Here is a 21590-nt window from a genome sequence, read left to right as displayed (position 1 = left end):
TTCAGTGTTGTTCTTTATACACGTTATTTTTTTTAACTCCTAGAGTAGTTTTCACCTATTTTAAGTGTTGAACAAGTTAGTTGGTTCAACTCTGGTCAGTGTTGAAAGAATTTACTGAAAGTGTTGTTTTTTATACACATTATTTTTTAACTCCCAGTATAGTGTCACCTATTTTAAGTGTTGGAAAAGTGACTTAGTTCAACTCTGTTTAGTGTTAAAAAATGCATTGATAGTTTTTTTTACGCACAATATTTTTAACTCCCGGAGTAGTTTTCACCTATTTTAAGTGTTGAAAAAGTTACTTAATTCAACTCTGTTCAGTGTTGTTCTTTATACACATTATATTTTAACTCCTAGAGTAGTTTTCACCTATTTTAAGTGTTGAAAAAGTTACTTAGTTCAACTCTGTTCAGTGTTAAAAAATGCATTGATAGTTTTTTTTACGCACAATATTTTTAACTCCCAGAGTAGTTTTCACCTATTTTAAGTGTTGAAAAAGTTACTTAATTCAACTCTGTTCAGTGTTGTTCTTTATACACATTATTGTTTAACTCCTAGAGTAGTTTTAGCCTATTTTAAGTGTTGAAAAAGTTACTTAATTCAACTCTGTTCAGTGTTGTTCTTTATACACGTTATTTTTTAACTCCTAGAGTAGTTTTCACTTATTTTAAGTGTTGAACAAGTTAGTTAGTTCAACTCTGTTCAGTGTTGAAAGAATTTACTGATAGTGTTGTTTTTTATACACATTATTTTTTAACTCCCAGTATAGTGTCACCTATTTTAAGTGTTGGAAAAGTTACTTAGTTCAACGCTGCTCAGTGTTAAAAAATGCATTGATAGAGGTTTTTTTTTACGCACAATATTTTTAACTCCCGGGGTAGTTTTCACCTATTTTAAGTGTTGAAAAAGTTACTTAATTCAACTCTGTTCAGTGTTGTTCTTTATACACATTATTTTTTTAACTCCTATAGCAATTTTCACTTATTTTAAGTTGAAAAAGTTACTTAATTCAACTCTGTTCAGTGTTGTTCTTTATACACATTATTTTTTAACTCCTAGAGTAGTTTTCACCTATTTTAAGTGTTGAAAAAGTTACTTAATTCAACTTTGTTCAGTGTTGTTCTTTATACACGTTATTTTTTAACTCCCAGAGTAGTTTTCACCTATTTTAAGTCTTGAAAAGGTTACTTAATTCAACTCTGTTCAGTGTTGTTCTTTATACACCATCCATCCATCCATTTTCTACCGCTTATTCCCTTTCGGGGTCACGGGGGGCGCTGGCGCCTATCTCAGCTACAATCGGGCGGAAGGCGGGGTACACCCTGGACAAGTCGCCACCTCATCGCAGGGCCAACACAGATAGACAGACAACATTCACACTCACATTCACACACTAGGGCCAATTTAGTGTTGCCAATCAACCTATCCCCAGGTGCATGTCTTTGGAAGTGTACACATTATTTTTTAACTCCTAGAGTAGTTTTAACCTATTTTAAGTGTTGAAAAAGTTAGTTAGTTCAACTCTGTTCAGTGTTGAAAGAATTTACTGATAGTGTTGTTTTTTATACACATTATTTTTTAACTCCCAGTATAGTGTCACCTATTTTAAGTGTTGAAAAAGTTAGTTAGTTCAACTCTGCTCAGTGTTAAAAAATGCATTGATAGTTTTTTTTACGCACAATATTTTTAACTCCCAGAGTAGTTTTCACCTATTTTAAGTGTTGAAAAAGTTACTTAATTCAACTCTGTTCAGTGTTGTTATTTATACACATTATTTTTTTAACTCCTATAGCAGTTTTCACTTATTTTAAGTTGAAAAAGTTACTTAATTCAACTCTGTTCAGTGTTGTTCTTTATACACGTTATTTTTTTTAACTCCTAGAGTAGTTTTCACCTATTTTAAGTGTTGAAAAAGTTAGTTAGTTCAACTCTGTTCAGTGTTGAAATAATTTACTGATAGTGTTGTTTTTTATACACATTATTTTTTAACTCCCAGTATAGTGTCACCTATTTTAAGTCTTGGAAAAGTTACTTAGATCAACTCTGGTCAGTGTTAAAAAACAAACCCACTGATATTGTTCTTCTTTATACACTTTATTTTTTTAAACTCCTAGAGTAGTTTTCACCTATTTTAAGTCTTGAAAAAGTTACTTAATTCCACTCCGTTCAGTGTTGTTCTTTATACACGTTATTTTTTAACTCCTAGAGTAGTTTTCACCTATCTTAAGTGTTGAAAAAGTTAGTTAGTTAGTTCAACTCTGTTTAGTGTTAAAAAAACATTTACTGATAGTGTTTTTCTTTTAACGCATTATTTTTTAACTCCTATAGTGAAGTGAAGTGAATTATATTTATATAGCGCTTTCTCTCTAGTGACTCAAAGCGCTTTACATAGTGAAACCCAATATCTAAGTTACATTCAAACTGGGAGCAGGTGGGTAAAGTGTCTTGCCCAAGGACACAACGGCAGTGACTAGGATGGCGGAAGTGGGAATCGAACCTGCAACCCTCAAGTTGCTGGCACGGCCACTCTACCAACCGAGCTAAACCGCCGTGCGTGCGTGCGTGCGTGCGTGCGTGCGTGCGTGCGTGCGTGCGTGCGTGCGTGCGTGCGTGCGTGCGTGCGTGCGTGCGTGCGTGCGTGCGTGCGTGCGTGCGTGCGTGCGTGCGTGCGTGCGTGCGTGCGTGCGTGCGTGCGTGCATGCAAATTATTCCACATTTGATAATTTTTCCATAAAAACAGGGTTTCGAAAATAAAGGGCATAAAATATGAAAAAAACAAACAAAATAAAAAAACTTTGAGATTAGGTTTTATGACTGAGACCCTTTCAGAAAAAAAATATTTATTGTATCCATCCATCCATCCATTTTCTACCGCTTATTCCCTTCAGGGTGGCGGGGGGCGCTGGAGCCTATCTCAGCTACAATCGGGCGGAAGGCGGCGTACACCCTGGACAAGTCGCCCTATTGTGTTGGTTTTGAAAACGGAAAACATCCAAGTGGCCCCCAGTGAGCGGCCCTCATCAGAGCAGGTGAGGACACACCTGAAGTCTGCGCCTCCTTGTGGAATAATGCAGTTGTGTGGGATTCGTGTTTTATTGAGGCACATTATGCAAATCACATATGAAGAACGGGCTCAGTGCTGTGGGTTGACTACAGCCGCACACATCAGATGTGCCTCGGATTTGCAGCTCACATTAAAATGTGCAGTAAAAAGAGCCTTGGAAGAGATTGACTCACTATGATGGGTTGGTGTTCATTACACTGACACACACACACACACACACACACACTCACCCGCGCTCCGACCCGCTGCTGCTCGTCCAGAGACTCCTGCAGCTGGAGGAGTCGCGTCCTGAGTGCCGAGCCCTCCCCCTGGTGACAGGTGTCCATCAGGATGCGGTGCAGCTCCTGGTCATGAGAGTGGTTCAAGGCCTGCAGGGCCGCCTCCTGCTCCTCGTTCTTCATGTTCAGGGAATAAATCACCTGCAGGTAAACACCAGTTGACAACTTCTTCCGCCATTCTTCACTACTTTATTGCACTCGTGTCGAGTGAAAAGCTACCAAAACATGGGGGGGGTTGAGTTTTTTCCTTGCCCTGATGTGGGATCTGAGCCCAGGATGTCGTTGTGGCTTGTGCAGCCTTTTGAGATATTTGTGATTAAGGGCTATATAAATAAACTTGGATTAATCCATATGTGAATATACAAACCCCGTTTCCATATGAGTTGGGAAATGGTGTTAGATGTAAATATAAACAGAATACAATGATTTGCAAATCCTTTTCAAGCCATATTCAGTTGAATATGCTACAAAGACAACATATTTGATGTTCAAACTCATAAACTTTATAATAACTTATAATTCCATGGCTGCAACACGTGCCAAAGTAGTTGGGAAAGGGCATGTTCACCACTGTGTTACATCACCTTTTCTTTTAACAACACTCAATAAACGTTTGGGAACTGAGGAAACTAATTGTTGAAGCTTTGAAAGTGGAATTCTTTCCCATTCTTGTTTTATGTAGAGCTTCAGTCCTTCAACAGTCCGGGGTCTCCGCTGTCCTATTTTACGCTTCATAGTACGCCACACATTTTCCATGGGAGACAGGTCTGGACTGCAGGCGGGCCAGGAAAGTACCCGCACTCTTTTTTTTTTACCAAGCCACGCTGTTGTAACACGTGCTGAATGTTTTTTTGGCATTGTCTTGCTGAAATAAGCAGGGGCGTCCATGAAAAAGATGGCAGCATATGTTGTTCCAAAAGCTGTATGTACCTTTCAGCATTAATGGTGCCTTCACAGATGTGTAAGTTACCCATGCCTTGGGCACTAATGCACCCCCATACCATCACACATGCTGGCTTTTACACTTTGCGTCGATAACAGTCTGGATGGTTCGCTTCCCCTTTGGTCCGGATGACACGATATCGAATATTTCCGAAAACAATTTGAAATGTGGACTCGTCAGACCACAGAACACTTTTCTACTTTGCATCAGTCCATCTTAGATGATCTCGGGCCCAGAGAGGCCGGCGGCATTTCTGGATGTTGTTGATAAATGGCTTTCGCTTTGCATAGTAGAGCTTTAACTTGCACTTACAGATGTAGCGACCAACTGTATTTAGTGACAGTGGTTTTCTGAAGTGTTCCTGAGCCCATGTGGTGATATCCTTTAGAGATTGATGTCGGTTTTTGATACAGGGCCGTCTGAGGGATCGAAGGTCACGGTTATTAAATGTTGGTTTCCGGCCATGCCGCTTACGTGGAGTGATTTCTCCAGATTCTCTGAACCTTTTGATGATATTATGGAGCGTAGATGTTGAAATCCCTAAATTTCTTGCAATGTCACTTTGAGAAAGGTTGTTCTTAAACTGTTTGACTATTTGCTCACGCAGTTGTGGACAAAGGGGTGTACCTCGCCCCATCCTTTCTTGTGAAAGACTGAGCATTTTTTGGGAAGCTGTTTTTATAGCCAATCATGGCACCCACCTGTTCCCAATTAGCCTGCACACCTGTGGGATGTTCCAAATAAGTGTTTGATGAGCATTCCTCAACTTTATCAGTATTTATTGCCACCTTTCCCAACTTCTTTGTCACGTGTTGCTGGCATCAAATTCTAAAGTTAATGATTATTTGCATTAAAAAAAAATGTTTATGAGTTTGAACATCAAATATGTTGTCTTTGTAGCATATTCAACTGAATATGGCTTGAAAAGGATTTGGTACGACTCGGCCGGGGTTTGAACTCACGACCTACCCATGCACTCTGCATACTCGCCAACGATGCGACCAGTATCGCACCTGCTGCCTGTATTAAACCTCACCTGCTGGTCCTCATATAGACTGTGACCAACCCAGGAAACATGGCCTCTTTCTGTTTCACTTCACAGTCTGCTGACACACACGTCTCACTTACACACTCTCTGGTGTGTGTGTGTGTGTGTGTGTGTGTGTGTGTGTGTGTGTGTGTGTGTGTGTGTGTGTGTGTGTGTGTGTGTGTGTGTGTGTGTGTGTGTGCGCTCATATTCTAGCCAGACGCCTCTCTGTCTGCGGGACACAACATTCTCTACACGTGTGTCAATACACACACGCTATCAATCTTCATCGATACCCCGTTTTGATCCTGTGATATCACTGATACATGTGACTTATAGGCCGTGATATCACTGACACATGTGATTTCTAGGCCGTGATATCACTGATACCTGTGACTTTTAGCACGTGATGTCACTGATACATGTGATTTCTAGCCTGTGATATCATTGACACATGTGATTTTTAGCCCGTGATATCACTGATACATGTGACTTCTAGCCTGTGATATCACTAATACATGTGACTTTTAGCCCGTGATATCACTGACACATGTGATATCTAGCCTGTGATATCACTGATACATGTGACTTATAGGCCGTGATATCACTGACACGTGATGTCTAGCATGTGATATAACTGATACATGTGACTTCTAGCCTGTGATATCATTGATACATGTGACTTTTAGCCCGTGATATCACTAATACATGTGACGTCTAGGCCGTGATATCACTGACACATGTGATTCATAGCCTGTGATATCACTGATACATGTGACTTATAGGCCGTGATATCACTGACACATGTGATTTCTAGGCCGTGATATCACTGATACATGTGACTTTTAGCCCGTGATGTCACTGACACATGTGATTTCTAGCCTGTGATATCATTGATACATGTGACTTTTAGCCCGTGATATCACTAATACATGTGACTTCTAGGCCGTGATATCACTGACACATGTGATTCATAGCCTGTGATATCACTGATACATGTGACTTTTAGACTGTGATATCACTGATACATGTGACTTCTAGCCCGTGATATCACTGACACATGTGATTTCTAGCATGTGATATCACTGATACATGTGACTTCTAGCCTGTGATATCACTGACACATGTGACTTCTAGGCCGTGATATCACTGACACATGTGATTTCTAGCCTGTGATGTCACTGATACATGTGAGTTTTAGCCTGTGATATCACTGACACATGTGACTTCTAGGCAGTGATATCACTGACACGTGATTTCTAGCCTGTGATATCACTGACACATGTGATTCATAGTCTGTGATATCACTGATACATGTGAGTTTTAGCCTGTGATATCACTGACACATGTGACTTCTAGGCCGTGATATCACTGACACATGTGATTCATAGCCTGTGATATCACTGATACATGTGACTTTTAGCCCGTGATAACACTGACACATGTGACTTCTAGCCCGTGATATCATTGACACATGTGACTTTTAGCCCGTGATATCACTGATACATGTGACTTCTAGCCTGTGATATCACTAATACATGTGACTTTTAGCCCGTGATATCACTGACACATGTGATATCTAGCCTGTGATATCACTGATACATGTGACTTATAGGCCGTGATATCACTGACACGTGATGTCTAGCATGTGATATAACTGATACATGTGACTTCTAGCCTGTGATATCATTGATACATGTGACTTTTAGCCCGTGATATCACTAATACATGTGACGTCTAGGCCGTGATATCACTGACACATGTGATTCATAGCCTGTGATATCACTGATACATGTGACTTATAGGCCGTGATATCACTGACACATGTGATTTCTAGGCCGTGATATCACTGATACATGTGACTTTTAGCCCGTGATGTCACTGACACATGTGATTTCTAGCCTGTGATATCATTGATACATGTGACTTTTAGCCCGTGATATCACTAATACATGTGACTTCTAGGCCGTGATATCACTGACACATGTGATTCATAGCCTGTGATATCACTGATACATGTGACTTTTAGACTGTGATATCACTGATACATGTGACTTCTAGGCTGTGATATCACTGACACATGTGATTTCTAGCCTGTGATATCACTGATACATGTGACTTCTAGCCTGTGATATCACTGACACATGTGACTTCTAGGCCGTGATATCACTGACACATGTGATTTCTAGCCTGTGATGTCACTGATACATGTGAGTTTTAGCCTGTGATATCACTGACACATGTGACTTCTAGGCAGTGATATCACTGACACGTGATTTCTAGCCTGTGATATCACTGACACATGTGATTCATAGTCTGTGATATCACTGATACATGTGAGTTTTAGCCTGTGATATCACTGACACATGTGACTTCTAGGCCGTGATATCACTGACACATGTGATTCATAGCCTGTGATATCACTGATACATGTGACTTTTAGCCCGTGATAACACTGACACATGTGACTTCTAGCCTGTGATATCACTGACACATGTGATTCATAGCCTGTGATATCACTGATACATGTGACTTCTAGGCCGTGATATCACTGACACATGTGATTCATACCCTGTGATATCACTGATACATGTGACTTTTAGCCCGTGATAACACTGACACATGTGACTTCTAGCCTGTGATAACACTGACACATGTGATTCATAGCCTGTGATATCACTGACACGTGATTTCTAGGCCATGATATCACTGATACATGTGATTTCTAGCCTGTGATATCACTGATAGATGTGATACGTGGCATTGCTCCCTTCCTGTGGGCAGGACACTTTCATCCAATCATATCACGGCGCAGAAACTTTGGCTGGTGTGCTGGGATTTAGGGCGAGGGGCATGAAGGGGGTCTATATCAGGGCCAGGGAAGAGGTCTGTATCAGGGCCAGGGAAGAGGTCTGTATCCAGACCAGGGAAGCGGTCTGTATCACTCTAAAGTGGCTGCCATATCATTTTATTTTAATCATCTACATCCCTTTCTGAATATTTGGATGTTAAAATGTAGACAATAGATGCAGCTTGAAAGATAACTTTTTTCTCCTACTATTTGTGCATGAATTAGAGAGCCCTGCCCTTCAGTAAAGTTGCACATTTTTACAAAATTTTACGGTAAATGTAAAAACAATACCAAAAATCTGGCAGCTTAGTTACCAGAATTTTTGTTTTTAAAAATGACCTTGGTTTTTACAACATTATATTGTACAAGTTATTTTCTTATTCTGGTAACCAAGCTGCTAGTTTTTGTATCATAAAAACAAATGTAGCCTATTTCCTTTGGCAGTAATACAGCGTTAAAAACAACAAACCTAGATTTTACAGTCAAAAACTGGTAGCTCAGTTGTCAGAATAATTGTGTTTAAGTTATCACAAAACATTGTGTTTGTTGCCACCAGTTCCCGGCGAGCAGACAAAAAATGTCTTTGATCTTACGAATCAAAACCCTTGTAAAATTCCCCAGTGCAGGATAGGAAGCGACATGAAGGTGTCGGTTTCTTTGATCTATTGTAATCCACAGGAAGATTTTGTCTTGACCTGAGATCCACAAAGCGGAGAGGAAGCAGGACCTGACCCCCCCCCCCCTTCCAGGCACCTTTTCTTTGAACTGTTTTGTAACCAAAGGCGACAGCTGTTTATGACCCCCCTTCCTTTAGAAACAGCTGTTGCCATGTAATCAGGAAAAGTCCAAATAAAAGAGGAGGCGTACAATCTTTCGTCAGAGCGTGGTGGGAGACTGTACAAAGAGTACAGCCCAGACGTTTCTCCACAATTGAGCTAAATTGAATCCTGTCTCTGTTTAATTCCTTGCTTCTTGTCTGTTTAATAGAAGTCATCATTGTTCAAACCTGACATCAGTCAACAGAATTTTAACGCAAAAAACTAGTCGTTTTTTCAATTTACAGTAATATGCTGTAACATAAAACATAAAATGTATTGTAATTTTTATGAATTTGATGGGTAGTTTGCTGTAAAGTTAAATACTTTTATTTAGACAAACACATGTTTGTTAAGGATGATAATATCCTTGTACTATTTGTTGCAATATTGGATACTATTAAAGTTTAAAAGGTATGCAATTTCAAGCAGTACATGTATTTTTCTGTCAAAATGAAAAAAATCAATGACATTTAGTGAGAAAATCTGAAGTACTTTATTGACACATATTATTTCCAGCTGTTTGCGGGGCCAGATAAAATGGTGTGGCCCCCAGGAGTAGGACGATCTTCGTTGCCACGTCCTATTACCAAAACCTAAACGCTTCTAAATGTAGCATCCTCCATACGTCTAATCTGTGTGGGTAATCATCGAGGGTTGGAATTGGGGGGTTAACTCACCAAAAATGCTGCTCACTGCTCCCCTCACCTCCCAGGGGGGTGATCAAGGGTGATGGGTCGAATGCAGAGAGTAATTTTGCCACACCTAGTGTGTGTGTGACCAGCATTGGTACTTTAACTTTAACTTTAGAGTTTGAAAGTCATTTGGAGGTTAGAGATCACCTGGAAATGGCGAAAATTTGTCAAAAATTACCTTTTTTGGAATGTTTAAGGTTAAAAATGGACTTCCTTATAGTTCATCACTGTTGGAACAAGCTGAAATTCCTCATTGGTGGAGCTGCAGGGAAAAAAAAATTGAGGTTTGGCCCACGGACCATTGGCTGGTTCTTACTTAACCCTAGAAAGCAAGAGGTCTGCACCCCTGGTGGAGGAATCCTGCTAGTGCCTGTTTTGTGCAAACATCAAATGGAGCCCTCCGGGCGCCGAGCAGGTGCCGCGTGGTGAACAAAGTCAAGATTCGGCAGGCAGAAACGAGAAGGTCGACTTGTGGTTTTAACGGCAGAGAGGCTGGCGAGGCATTAGATCCTCTTTAGAAGCGTATCGATCCTGAGTGGATAATGTGATGTGTGCTCGCTGGCGGGGAGCTACATGAATGATCCCAGTGTGCTGCAGAAACAACAACACACACACACCAAGTTGTTGTTCAGGACTTGTGGGGACCACCCTTTCTACAGGTTGTGGAGGCATAAAAAAACGAGGTACAATGGCCACTGCCCAGTTAGCTCATACACGTCTTTAAATCTCTGGATTGATGAAGTAATGTGCTGATCATACTTACTGGGGACCCTGGGGAAAAAGACTTAATAAGGTTCATGGGGATCAAATTTTTAATAATTTTGCATAATTCACACACATTTGTTCGTGACTACTGAGGACCATTTTAAAAAGCAGCGAGTGCAGTACCAGCTACAGTCCGATGAGGGAGCTGCTGTGAAAACTTCTCACACTCAAACGTACCAGTGAACATGTTTTATGGGCCAAAGCTTAAAAATCACTTAGGCATCTTCAGAATGGATCTGACTATCATTTAAAAAGGTTTCCCTTTAGGGAACCTGTTTTTTTTGTCCCCATACCGTCGGAGGTCCCCTCAAGGTGACTGTGTAAACAGAGCAATGTACCCATTAAGTTAGCATTGTTAGAACACACACACACACACACTAGTTATCATTTGGAATGGGGACCAAGTTTTTGTTCAGGACTTGTGGGGACCACCCTTTCTACAGGTGGTGGAGGCATAAAAAAATGAGGTAAAATGTCCACTGCCCAGTTAGCTCATACACGTCTTTAAATCTCTGGGTTGATGAAGTAATGTGCTGATCATACTTACTGGGGACCCGGGGGAAAAAGACTTAATAAGGTTCATGGGGATCAAATTTTTAATAATTTTGCATAATTCACACAAATGTGTACGTGACTAACTATCATTTAAAAAGGTTTCCCTGTCGGGGACCTGTTTTTTTGTACCCATACGTCGGTGGTCCCCTAATGGTGACTGTGTAAACAGAGCCATGTACCCATTAAGTTATCATTGACAACACACACTAGTTATCATTTGGAATGGGGACCAAGTTTTTGTTCAGGACTTGTGGGGACCACCCTTTCTACAGGTTTTGGAGGCCTAAAAAAATGAGGTAAAATGTCCACTGCCCAGTTAGCTCATACACGTCTTTAAATCTCTGGATTGATGAAGTAATGTGCTGATCATACTTACTGGGGACCCGGGGGGAAAAGACTTAATAAGGTTCATGGGGATCAAATTTTTAATAATTTTGCATAATTCACACAAATGTGTACGTGACTAACTATCATTTAAAAAGGTTTCCCTGTCGGGGACCTGTTTTTTTTGTCCCCATACGTCGGTGGTCCCCTAATGGTGACTGTGTAAACAGAGCCATGTCCCCATTAAGTTAGCATTGCCAGAACACACACACACACTCACACTGGTTATCATTTGGAATGTGGACCAAGTTTTTGTTCAGGACTTGTGGGGACCACCCTTTCTACAGGTTGTGGAGGTATAAAAAAAAATGAGGTAAAATGTCCACTGCCCAGTTAGCTCATACACGTCTTTAAAACTCTGGATTGATGAAGTAATGTGCTGATCATACTTACTGAGGACCCGGGGGAAAAAGACTTAATAAGGTTCATGGGGATCAAATTTTTAATAATTTTGCATAATTCACACAAATGTGTACGTGACTAACTATCATTTAAAAAGGTTTCCCTGTCGGGGACCTGTTTTTTTGTCCCCATACGTCGGTGGTCCCCTAATGGTGACTGTGTAAACAGAGCCATGTCCCCATTAAGTTAGCATTGCCAGAACACACACACACACACTCACACTGGTTATCATTTGGAATGGGGACCAAGTTTTTGTTCAGGACTTGTTGGGACCACCCTTTCTACAGGTTGTGGAGGTATAAAAAAAATGAGGTAAAATGTCCACTGCCCAGTTAGCTCATACACGTCTTTAAATCTCTGGATTGATGAAGTAATGTGCTGATCATACTTACTGGGGACCCTGGGGAAAATAAGTTAATATGGTTCATGGGGACCAAATTTTTAATAATTTTGCATAATTCACACAAATTTGTACGTGACCAACTATCATTTAAAAAGGTTTCCCTGTCGGGGACCTGTTTTTTTGTCCCCATACGTCGGTGGTCCCCTAATGGTGACTGTGTAAACAGAGCCATGTACCCATTAAGTTATCATTGACAACACACACTAGTTATCATTTGGAATCGGGACCAAGTTTTTGTTCAGGACTTGTGGGGACCACCCTTTCTACAGGTTTTGGAGGCATAAAAAAATGAGGTAAAATGTCCACTGCCCAGTTAGCTCATACACGTCTTTAAATCTCTGGATTGATGAAGTAATGTGCTGATCATACTTACTGGGGACCCTGGGGGAAAAGACTTAATAAGGTTCATGGTGATCAAATTTTTAATAATTTTGCATAATTCACACAAATGTGTAAGTGACTAACTATCATTTAAATAGGTTTCCCTGTCGGGGACCTGTTTTTTTGTCCCCATACGTCGGTGGTCCCCTAATGGTGACTGTGTAAACAGAGCGATGTCCCCATTAAGTCAGCATTGCCAAAACACACACACACACACACACACACAAAGGAGAGCAGCTGAATTACAAAGCAGGTCACATTGTAAGCTGGATCAGCCCAGGACATCACACAGACAGAATTAGATCTACCAATCATAACGTCACGCTGCATCAAGTCTTTGTGCAGCAAATGTGCCACGTCACTCGCTAGCACTACAACCGCCGTTACGTACCCCCCCCCCCCACGTAAACACCGGGGGTTTATCTTTAGCAGCCTTCAAGCAGCGCCACAGGAGGCACAAGACAGGGGGGAGGGGGGGGTGCATGATTTATTAAATATACCAGGTCGCCACCGCCTTAGACCGGGGGGTGTCCAAAGTGCGGCCCGTTCTAAAAATACTACAAAGAGTGGAATACAGACGGGTGCAATGTTGACTCTGATAACACAGAGCTGCCATGCTAGGCTTTTTCTTCAAACTCCCAAAAAGTGATACGGAATCCAAATTGTCCTTGTTGTGAATTAGTGAGCTAATGATCATCACTTCACATCACATGTTTCACACGCTATTTTACATAGTGTACACGCTGTTTAGCATGTGGTGTTTTGGACTTAGTACCAACCCCAAAGGCAGAGAAGTAGTCCCTGTTAGAGCCGTCTACTACTTCTGTCCGTCAAGTGTGTGACGTCACTAAGGGGTTGGCTCAAGGCCAACTGAAAGTTTACCTGGGGAGGGGCTTTCATCATGCTCAGGTGTGACTGAGTGGAGGCGCAACACTTTTTGACTCTGTCATGATCCGTGGTCCGGATCATGTTTTGTTTAGTTATGTTCTGTTAGCCTTGGACTCCTTTAGTTCCCGTTCGTGCACATGGATTTTCACCTGCCTCTGTTGTTTGGGACACACCTGTGTCTAATCAAGAGACTATTATATACAAACCCCGTTTCCACATGAGTTGGGAAATGGTGTTTGATGTAAATATAAACAGAATACAATGATTTGCAAATCCTTTTCAAGCCATATTCAGTTGAATATGCTACAAAGACAACATATTTCATGTTCAAACTCATAAACATGTTTTTTTTGCAAATAATCATTAACTTTAAAATTTGATGCCAGCAACACGTGACAAAGAAGTTGGAAAAGGTGGCAATAAATACTGATAAAGTTGAGGAATGCTCATCAAACACTTATTTGGAACATCCCACAGGTGTGCAGGCTAATTGGGAACAGGTGGGTGCCATGATTGGCTATAAAAACAGCTTCCCAGAAAAATGCTCAGTCTTTCACAAGAAAGGATGGGGCGAGGTACACCCCTTTGTCCACAACTGCGTGAGCAAATAGTCAAACAGTTTAAGAACAACCTTTCTCAAAGTGCCATTGCAAGAAATTTAGGGATTTCAACATCTACGCTCCATAATATCATCAAAAGGTTCAGAGAATCTGGAGAAATCACTCCACGTAAGCGGCATGGCCGGAAACCAACATTGAACGACCGTGACCTTCCATCCCTCAGACGGCACTGTATCAAAAACTGACATCAATCTCTAAAGGATATCACCACATGGGCTCAGGAACACTTCAGAAAACCACTGTCACTAAATACAGTTTGTCGCTACATCTGTAAGTGCAAGTTAAAGCTCTACTATGCAAAGAGAAAGACATTTATCAACAACATCCAGAAACGCCGCCGGCTTCTCTGGGCCCAACATCATCTAAAATGGACTGATGCAAAGTGGTCTGAGGAGTCCACATTTCAAATTGTTTTTGGAAATATTTGACATCGTGTCATCTGGACCAAAGGGGAAGCGAACCCTCCAGACTGTTATCGACACAAAGTGTAAAAGCCAGCATGTGTGATGGTATGGGGGTGCATTAGTGGCCAAGGCATGGGTAACTTACACATCTGTGAAGGCACCATTAATGCTGAAAGGTACATACAGCTTTTGGAACAACATATGTTGTCATCTGAGCGCCGTCTTTTTCATGGACGCCCCTGCTTATTTCAGCAAGACAATGCCAAGTCACATTCAGCACGTGTTACAACAGTGTGAAGTTTTTGTCTTTTTGTCTCTTGTAATGATTGTGAACGATACAAAATGTAAAAAAAAAGAAAGTGTAATACCCCTTTAAGGCTATCGGTGACTTTAATTAGACGATCACTGCACACGACAACTTGACTTGGCTTTAGTTTCTGCAACCATTTCATACAAAACAAGCAGACATTGACTTACTCATGTCATCAAACTGAAGAACTGTGTTTGGAAATTTCCAACTCTATTGATATTGATATGGATATTGATAACCCTGACAGTGTGTCTGGTGTCATCGTAAAAGAAGCCGAAAAGACGGCGCCGATGAGGAATGACACCGGTTCTTAACGAGCGCGGACACAGCTGAGTCCTCTGTGTCATCATTTGTGTATGCAAGGACATCTTTGGCTGCATATGCTGCTGCAGAGCACACACACACACACACACACACACACAAACACGCACAGACACATACACACACACACACACACACACACTCGTCGTTCGGACCTTCTGGAGACCTGAAAAAAACGCCTCCCTCTTTAGAACCACCCTTTCTAGATATATAAAGATGTGTTTTTACAACATTAATAATATAAACCTACTACGCAAATATAAAAAAAAGTAAGGTTTTAGTTTGTTTTTTGTTGTTTTTTTGTAATTGTTTTTTAATATTCATTATTTACTTCAAGTTATTACAGTAGGTCTCTACATACATATTTATTATTATTTTTTTAATTAATTGTGTCCAAAGGGGGCACATTTCAATTTCTTACACACACTTATTATTACATATGTTGGCCAGAGGGGAAGCACTTGAAATTTTGACACACACTTGTTATTTCATATCTTGACATACTTTTATCATCATTATTTTTTATTATTATTAATTGTGGCCAAAGAGGGCGCATTTCAACTTCTTACACACATTTGTATTACATATGTTGGCCAGAAGGGCAGCACTTCAAATTTTGACATACACTTGTTATTTCATATGTTGACATACTTTTATCATTTTTTTTTTTATTATTATTAATTGTGGCCAAAGGGGGCACATTTCAATATCTTACACACCCTTGTTATTACATATGTTGGCCAGAGGGGGAGCACTTCAAATTTTGACACACACTTGTTATTTCATATCTTGACATACTTTTATCATCATTATTTTTTGTTATTATTAATTGTGGCCAAAGAGGGCGCATTTCAACTTCTTACACACATTTGTATTACATATGTTGGCCAGAGGGGCAGCCCTTCAAATTTTGACACACACTTGTTATTTCATATGTTGACATACTTTCATCATTTTTTTTTAATTATTATTAATTGTGGCCAAAGGGGGCGCATTTCAATTTTCTTACACACACTTAATATTACATATGTTGGCCAGAGGTGGAGCACTTCAAATTTTGACACACACTTGTTATTTCATATCTTGACATACTTTTATAATCATTATTTTTTTATTATTATTAATTGTGGCCAAAGAGAGCGCATTTCAATTTCTTACACACACTTGTTATTACATATGTTGGCCGGAGGTGGAGCACTTCAAATTTTGACACACACTTGTTATTTCATATGCTGATATACTTTTATTATTTATTTATTTTATTGTTAATTGTGGCCAAAGGGGGCACATTTCAATATCTTACACACACTTGTTATTACATATGTTGGCCGGAGGGGCAGCACTTCAAATTTTGACATACACTTGTTATTTCATATGTTGACATACTTTTATCATTTTTTTTTTATTATTATTAATTGTGGCCAAAGGGGGCACATTTCAATATCTTACACACCCTTGTTATTACATATGTTGGCCAGAGGGGGAGCACTTGAAATTTTGACACACACTTGTTATTTCATATCTTGACATACTTTTATCATCATTATTTTTTATTATTATTAATTGTGGCCAAAGAGGGCGCTGTTCAACTTCTTACACACCCTTGTTATTACATATGTTGGCCAGAGGTGGAACACTTCAAATTTTGACACACACTTGTTATTTCATATCTTGACATACTTTTATAATCATTATTTTTTATTATTATTAATTGTGGCCAAAGAGAGCGCATTTCAATTTCTTACACACACTTGTTATTACATATGTTGGCCGGAGGGGGAGCACTTCAAATTTTGACACACACTTGTTATTTCATATGTTGATGTACTTTTATTATTTATTTTTTTTATTATTAATTGTGGCCAAAGGGGGCGCATTTCAATTTCTTACACACACTTATTACATATGTTGGCCGGAGGGGGAGCACTTCAAATTTTGACACACACTTGTTATTTCATATGTTGACATACTTATATCATTATTTTTTTTATTATTATTAATTGTGGCCAAAGAGGGCGCATTTCAACTTCTTACACACACTTATTACATATGTTGGCCAGAGGGGGAGCACTTCACATTTTGACACACACTTGTTATTTCATATGTTGACATACTTTTATCTTTTTTTTTTTTAAATTATTATTAATTGTGGCCAAAGGGGGCGCATTTCAATTTCTTACACACACTTGTTATTTCATATGTTGACCTGAGGGGGAGCACTTCAAATTTTGACACACACTTATTTCATATGTTGACATACTGTTATTATTATTATTTTGTATTATTATTTTTTATTATTAATTGTGGCCAAAGGGGGAGCATTTAAATTCCTTACACACACTTATTACATATGTTGGCCAGAGGGGGAGCACTTCAAATTTTGACATACACATGTTATTTTATATGTTGACATACTTTCATTAAAATGTTGTATTATTTTCTTTTATTATTAACTGTGGCCAAAGAGGGCGCATTTCAACTTCTTACACACACTTGTTATTACATATGTTGGCCGGAGGGGGAGCACTTCAAATTTTGACACACACTTGTTATTTCATATGTTGACATACTTTTATTATTTATTAATTTTGTATTAATTGTGGCCAAAGGGGGTCGCATTTTAATTTCTTACACACACTTGTTATTTCATATGTTAACTAGAGGGGGAGCACTTTTAAAAGCGATACCCAGTCCATTTGAAAAATCATTTTGACAGATGTCACCAGCAGGGGTGCTAATGAGACATTGTCTATTAGATGTTATTGGGACCATGATTTATGTCATCACTTGTTCACACCTCCTCATATGGAAGATACTTTTCCTGGTGGATGTCTCAAGGAGGGTAGAAATACAAGAACACACACACACACACACACACACAGCTGGACGAGGTCACACGCTGCTTCCCTCAGCAATATTCCTAAGAGCACACAAGGCAAGTCCCAGGCATGCTAGGGCGGGACCATTATGGTTAAAATATGAATCAGCATTATTTTTTTAAATAAAATTAAAAATCTCGATTAATTCATTCATTAGAAAATGTGATCATTTATTGTGCCACCGAAACTCCACGTTAAATATAACTCAAAAGAAAAACTGACATAAATTAGTAGCAAATAAGCAACATATAAAATAATAACAATAATTTAAAATAACATTAATATTAAAAAAAAAAAGTTTTTAATGTATTTATTTCCACTCCCTTTTTTTAACCTTTTTGTGTCATAAATACAGTTTGATAAAATACAAAAATCCCTTTTTGATCCAATTTTGACTGATATTTTAAGTCAGAGATCGACATAAGCTAAGAAAGTGAGTACGAAGGACGGCGCTGTGAAGAAGAAGTGGATGATATTCTTTCAATTAAAGAAATAAATCATCAAAAACATGACCGAGCGTGTGGCCAAGGATGTTAAAATAACATCCAAACAGCCGACATGTGTCCAAGAAAATATTCAATCAATCAATTAATGTTTATTTATCTAGTCCTGAATCACAAGTAAATAATAAAGTGGTTGTACTTGTATAGCACTTTTCTACCTGCAAGGTACTCAAAGCACTTTGACACTACTTCCACATTCACACACTGTCTCAAAGGGCTGCACAAGCCACAACGACATCCTCGGTTCAGACCCCACATCAGGGCAAGGAAAAACTCAACTCAGTGGGATGACAATGAGAAACCTTGGAGAGGACCGCAGATGTGGGTGACCCCCCCCCCCCCCTCTAAGGTGACTGGTGCAATGGACGTTGAGTGGATCTAACATAATAGTGAGAGTCCAGTCCATAGTGGATCTAACATAATAGTGAGAGTCCAGTCCATAGTGGATCTAACATAATAGTGTGAGAGTCCAGTCCATAGTGGATCTAACATAATAGTGTGAGAGTCCAGTCCATAGTGGATCTAACATAATAGTGTGAGAGTCCAGTCCATAGTGGATCTAACATAATAGTGAGAGTCCAGTCCATAATGGATCTAACATAGTAGTGTGAGAGTCCAGTCCATAGTGGATCTAACATAATGGTGAGAGTCCAGTCCATAGTGGATCTAACATAATATTGTGAAAGTCCAGTCCATAGTGGATCTAACATAATAGTGTGAGAGTCCAGTCCATAGTGGATCTAATATAATAGTGAGAGTCCAGTCCATAGTGGATCTAACGTAATAGTGAGAGAGTCCAGTCCATAGTGGATCCAACATAATAGTGAGAGTCCAGTCCATAGTGGATCTAACATAATAATGAGAGTCTAGTCCATAGTGGATCTAACATAATAGTGAGAGTCCAGTCCATAGTGGATCTAACATAATAGTGAGAGTCCAGTCCATAGTGGATCTAACATAATAGTGTGAGAGTCCAGTCCATAGTGGATCTAACATAATAGTGAGAGTCCAGTCCATAGTGGATCTAACATAATATTGTGAAAGTCCAGTCCATAGTGGATCTAACATAATAGTGTGAGAGTCCAGTCCATAGTGGATCTAATATAATAGTGAGAGTCCAGTCCATAGTGGATCTAATATAATAGTGAGAGTCCAGTCCATAGTGGATCTAACATAATAGTGAGAGAGTCCAGTCCATAGTGGATCCAACATAATAGTGAGAGTCCAGTCCATAGTGGATCTAACATAATAGTGAGAGTCCAGTCCATAGTGGATCTAACATAATAGTGAGAGTCCAGTCCATAGTGGATCTAATATAATAGTGAGAGTCCAGTATAGTGGATCTAACATAATAGTGTGAAAGTCCAGTCCATAGTGGATCTAACATAATAGTGAGAGTCTAGTCCTTGGTGTCTCTAACATAACAGTGAGAGTCCAGTCCAAAGTGGATCTAACATAATAGTGAGAGTCCAGTCCACAGTGGATCTAACATAATAGTGAGAGTCCAGTCCACAGTGGATCCAACATAATAGTGAGAGTCCAGTCCATAGTGGATCTAACATAATAGTGTGAGAGTCCAGTCCATAGTGGATCTAACATAATAGTGAGAGTCCAGGCCATAGTGGATCTAACATAATAGTGAGAGTCCAGTCCATAGTGGATCTAACATAATAGTGAGAGTCCAGTCCATAGTGGATCTAACATAATAGTGTGAGAGTCCAGTCCATAGTGGATCTAACATAATAGTGTGAGGGTCCAGTCCATAGTGGATCTAACATAATAGTGAGAGTCCAGTCCATAGTGGATCTACCATAATAGTGAGAGTCCAGTCCATAGTGGATCTAACATAATAGTGAGAGTCCAGTCCATAGTGGATCTAACATAATAGTGAGAGTCCAGTCCATAGTGGATCTAACATAATAGTGAGAGTCCAGTCCACAGTGGATCTAACATAATAGTGAGAGTCCAGTCCACAGTGGATCTAACATAATAGTGAGAGTCCAGTCCATAGTGGATCTAACATAATAGTGTGAGAGTCCAGTCCATAGTGGATCTAACATAATAGTGAGAGTCCAGTCCATAGTGGATCTAACATAATAGTGAGAGTCCAGTCCACAGTGGATCTAACATAATAGTGAGAGTCCAGTCCATAGTGGATCTAACATAATAGTGATAGTCCAGTCCATAGTGGATCTAACATAATAGTGAGAGTCCAGTCCATAGTGGATCTAACATAATAGTGAGAGTCCAGTCCATAGTGGATCTAACATAATAGTGAGAGTCCAGTCCATAGTGGATCTAATATAATAGTGAAAGTCCAGTCCATAGTGGATCTAACATAATAGTGAGAGTCTAGTCCAAAGTGGATCTAACATAATAGTGAGAGTCCAGTCCACAGTGGATCTAACATAATAGTGAGAGTCCAGTCCACAGTGGATCCAACATAATAGTGAGAGTCCAGTCCATAGTGGATCTAACATAATAGTGTGAGAGTCCAGTCCATAGTGGATCTAACATAATAGTGAGAGTCCAGGCCATAGTGGATCTAACATAATAGTGAGAGTCCAGTCCACAGTGGATCTAACATAATAGTGAGAGTCCAGTCCATAGTGGATCTAACATAATAGTGAGAGTCCAGTCCATAGTGGATCTAACATAATAGTGTGAGAGTCCAGTCCATAGTGGATCTAACATAATAGTGAGAGTCCAGTCCATAGTGGATCTAACATAATAGTGAGAGTCCAGTCCATAGTGGATCTAACATAATAGTGAGAGTCCAGTCCATAGTGGATCTAACATAATAGTGAGAGTCCAGTCCATAGTGGATCTAACATAATAGTGAGAGTCCAGTCCATAGTGGATCTAACATAATAGTGAGAGTCCAGTCCATAGTGGATCTAACATAATAGTGAGAGTCCAGTCCATAGTGGATCTAATATAATAGTGAAAGTCCAGTCCATAGTGGATCTAACATAATAGTGAGAGTCTAGTCCAAAGTGGATCTAACATAATAGTGAGAGTCCAGTCCACAGTGGATCCAACATAATAGTGAGAGTCCAGTCCATAGTGGATCCAACATAATAGTGAGAGTCCAGTCCATAG

General features: G+C 39.7%; 2 protein-coding genes across 6 annotated transcripts in view; one reads left to right on the top strand and one right to left on the bottom strand.

The window, feature by feature from the left end:
• Nucleotides 1–21590, bottom strand: part of fam184b (family with sequence similarity 184 member B) — an 85312-nt gene that overhangs the window by 61792 nt on the left and 1930 nt on the right. For 4 of the 5 annotated variants that reach the window (XM_061916268.1, XM_061916294.1, XM_061916277.1 and 1 more), the window contains exon 2: nt 3295–3483. In XM_061916268.1, coding sequence (XP_061772252.1) covers nt 3295–3483 — 189 coding nt within the window. The remainder of the gene's footprint in view (nt 1–3294; nt 3484–21590) is intronic. The other variant, XM_061916286.1, reaches the window with a different exon arrangement.
• Nucleotides 3343–21590, top strand: part of ncapg (non-SMC condensin I complex, subunit G) — a 68567-nt gene continuing 50319 nt past the window's right edge. Inside the window, exon 1 of the mRNA XM_061916308.1 lies at nt 3343–3489. The gene's annotated coding sequence lies outside the window, so the exon portion shown is untranslated. The remainder of the gene's footprint in view (nt 3490–21590) is intronic.

The sequence above is a fragment of the Nerophis ophidion genome, linkage group LG01 (genome assembly GCF_033978795.1).
Source record: "Nerophis ophidion isolate RoL-2023_Sa linkage group LG01, RoL_Noph_v1.0, whole genome shotgun sequence".
Taxonomy (NCBI): Eukaryota; Metazoa; Chordata; class Actinopteri; order Syngnathiformes; family Syngnathidae; genus Nerophis; species Nerophis ophidion.
Note: the sequence above shows the minus strand (reverse complement) of the source record. Positions and strands in the feature narration are given on the sequence as shown.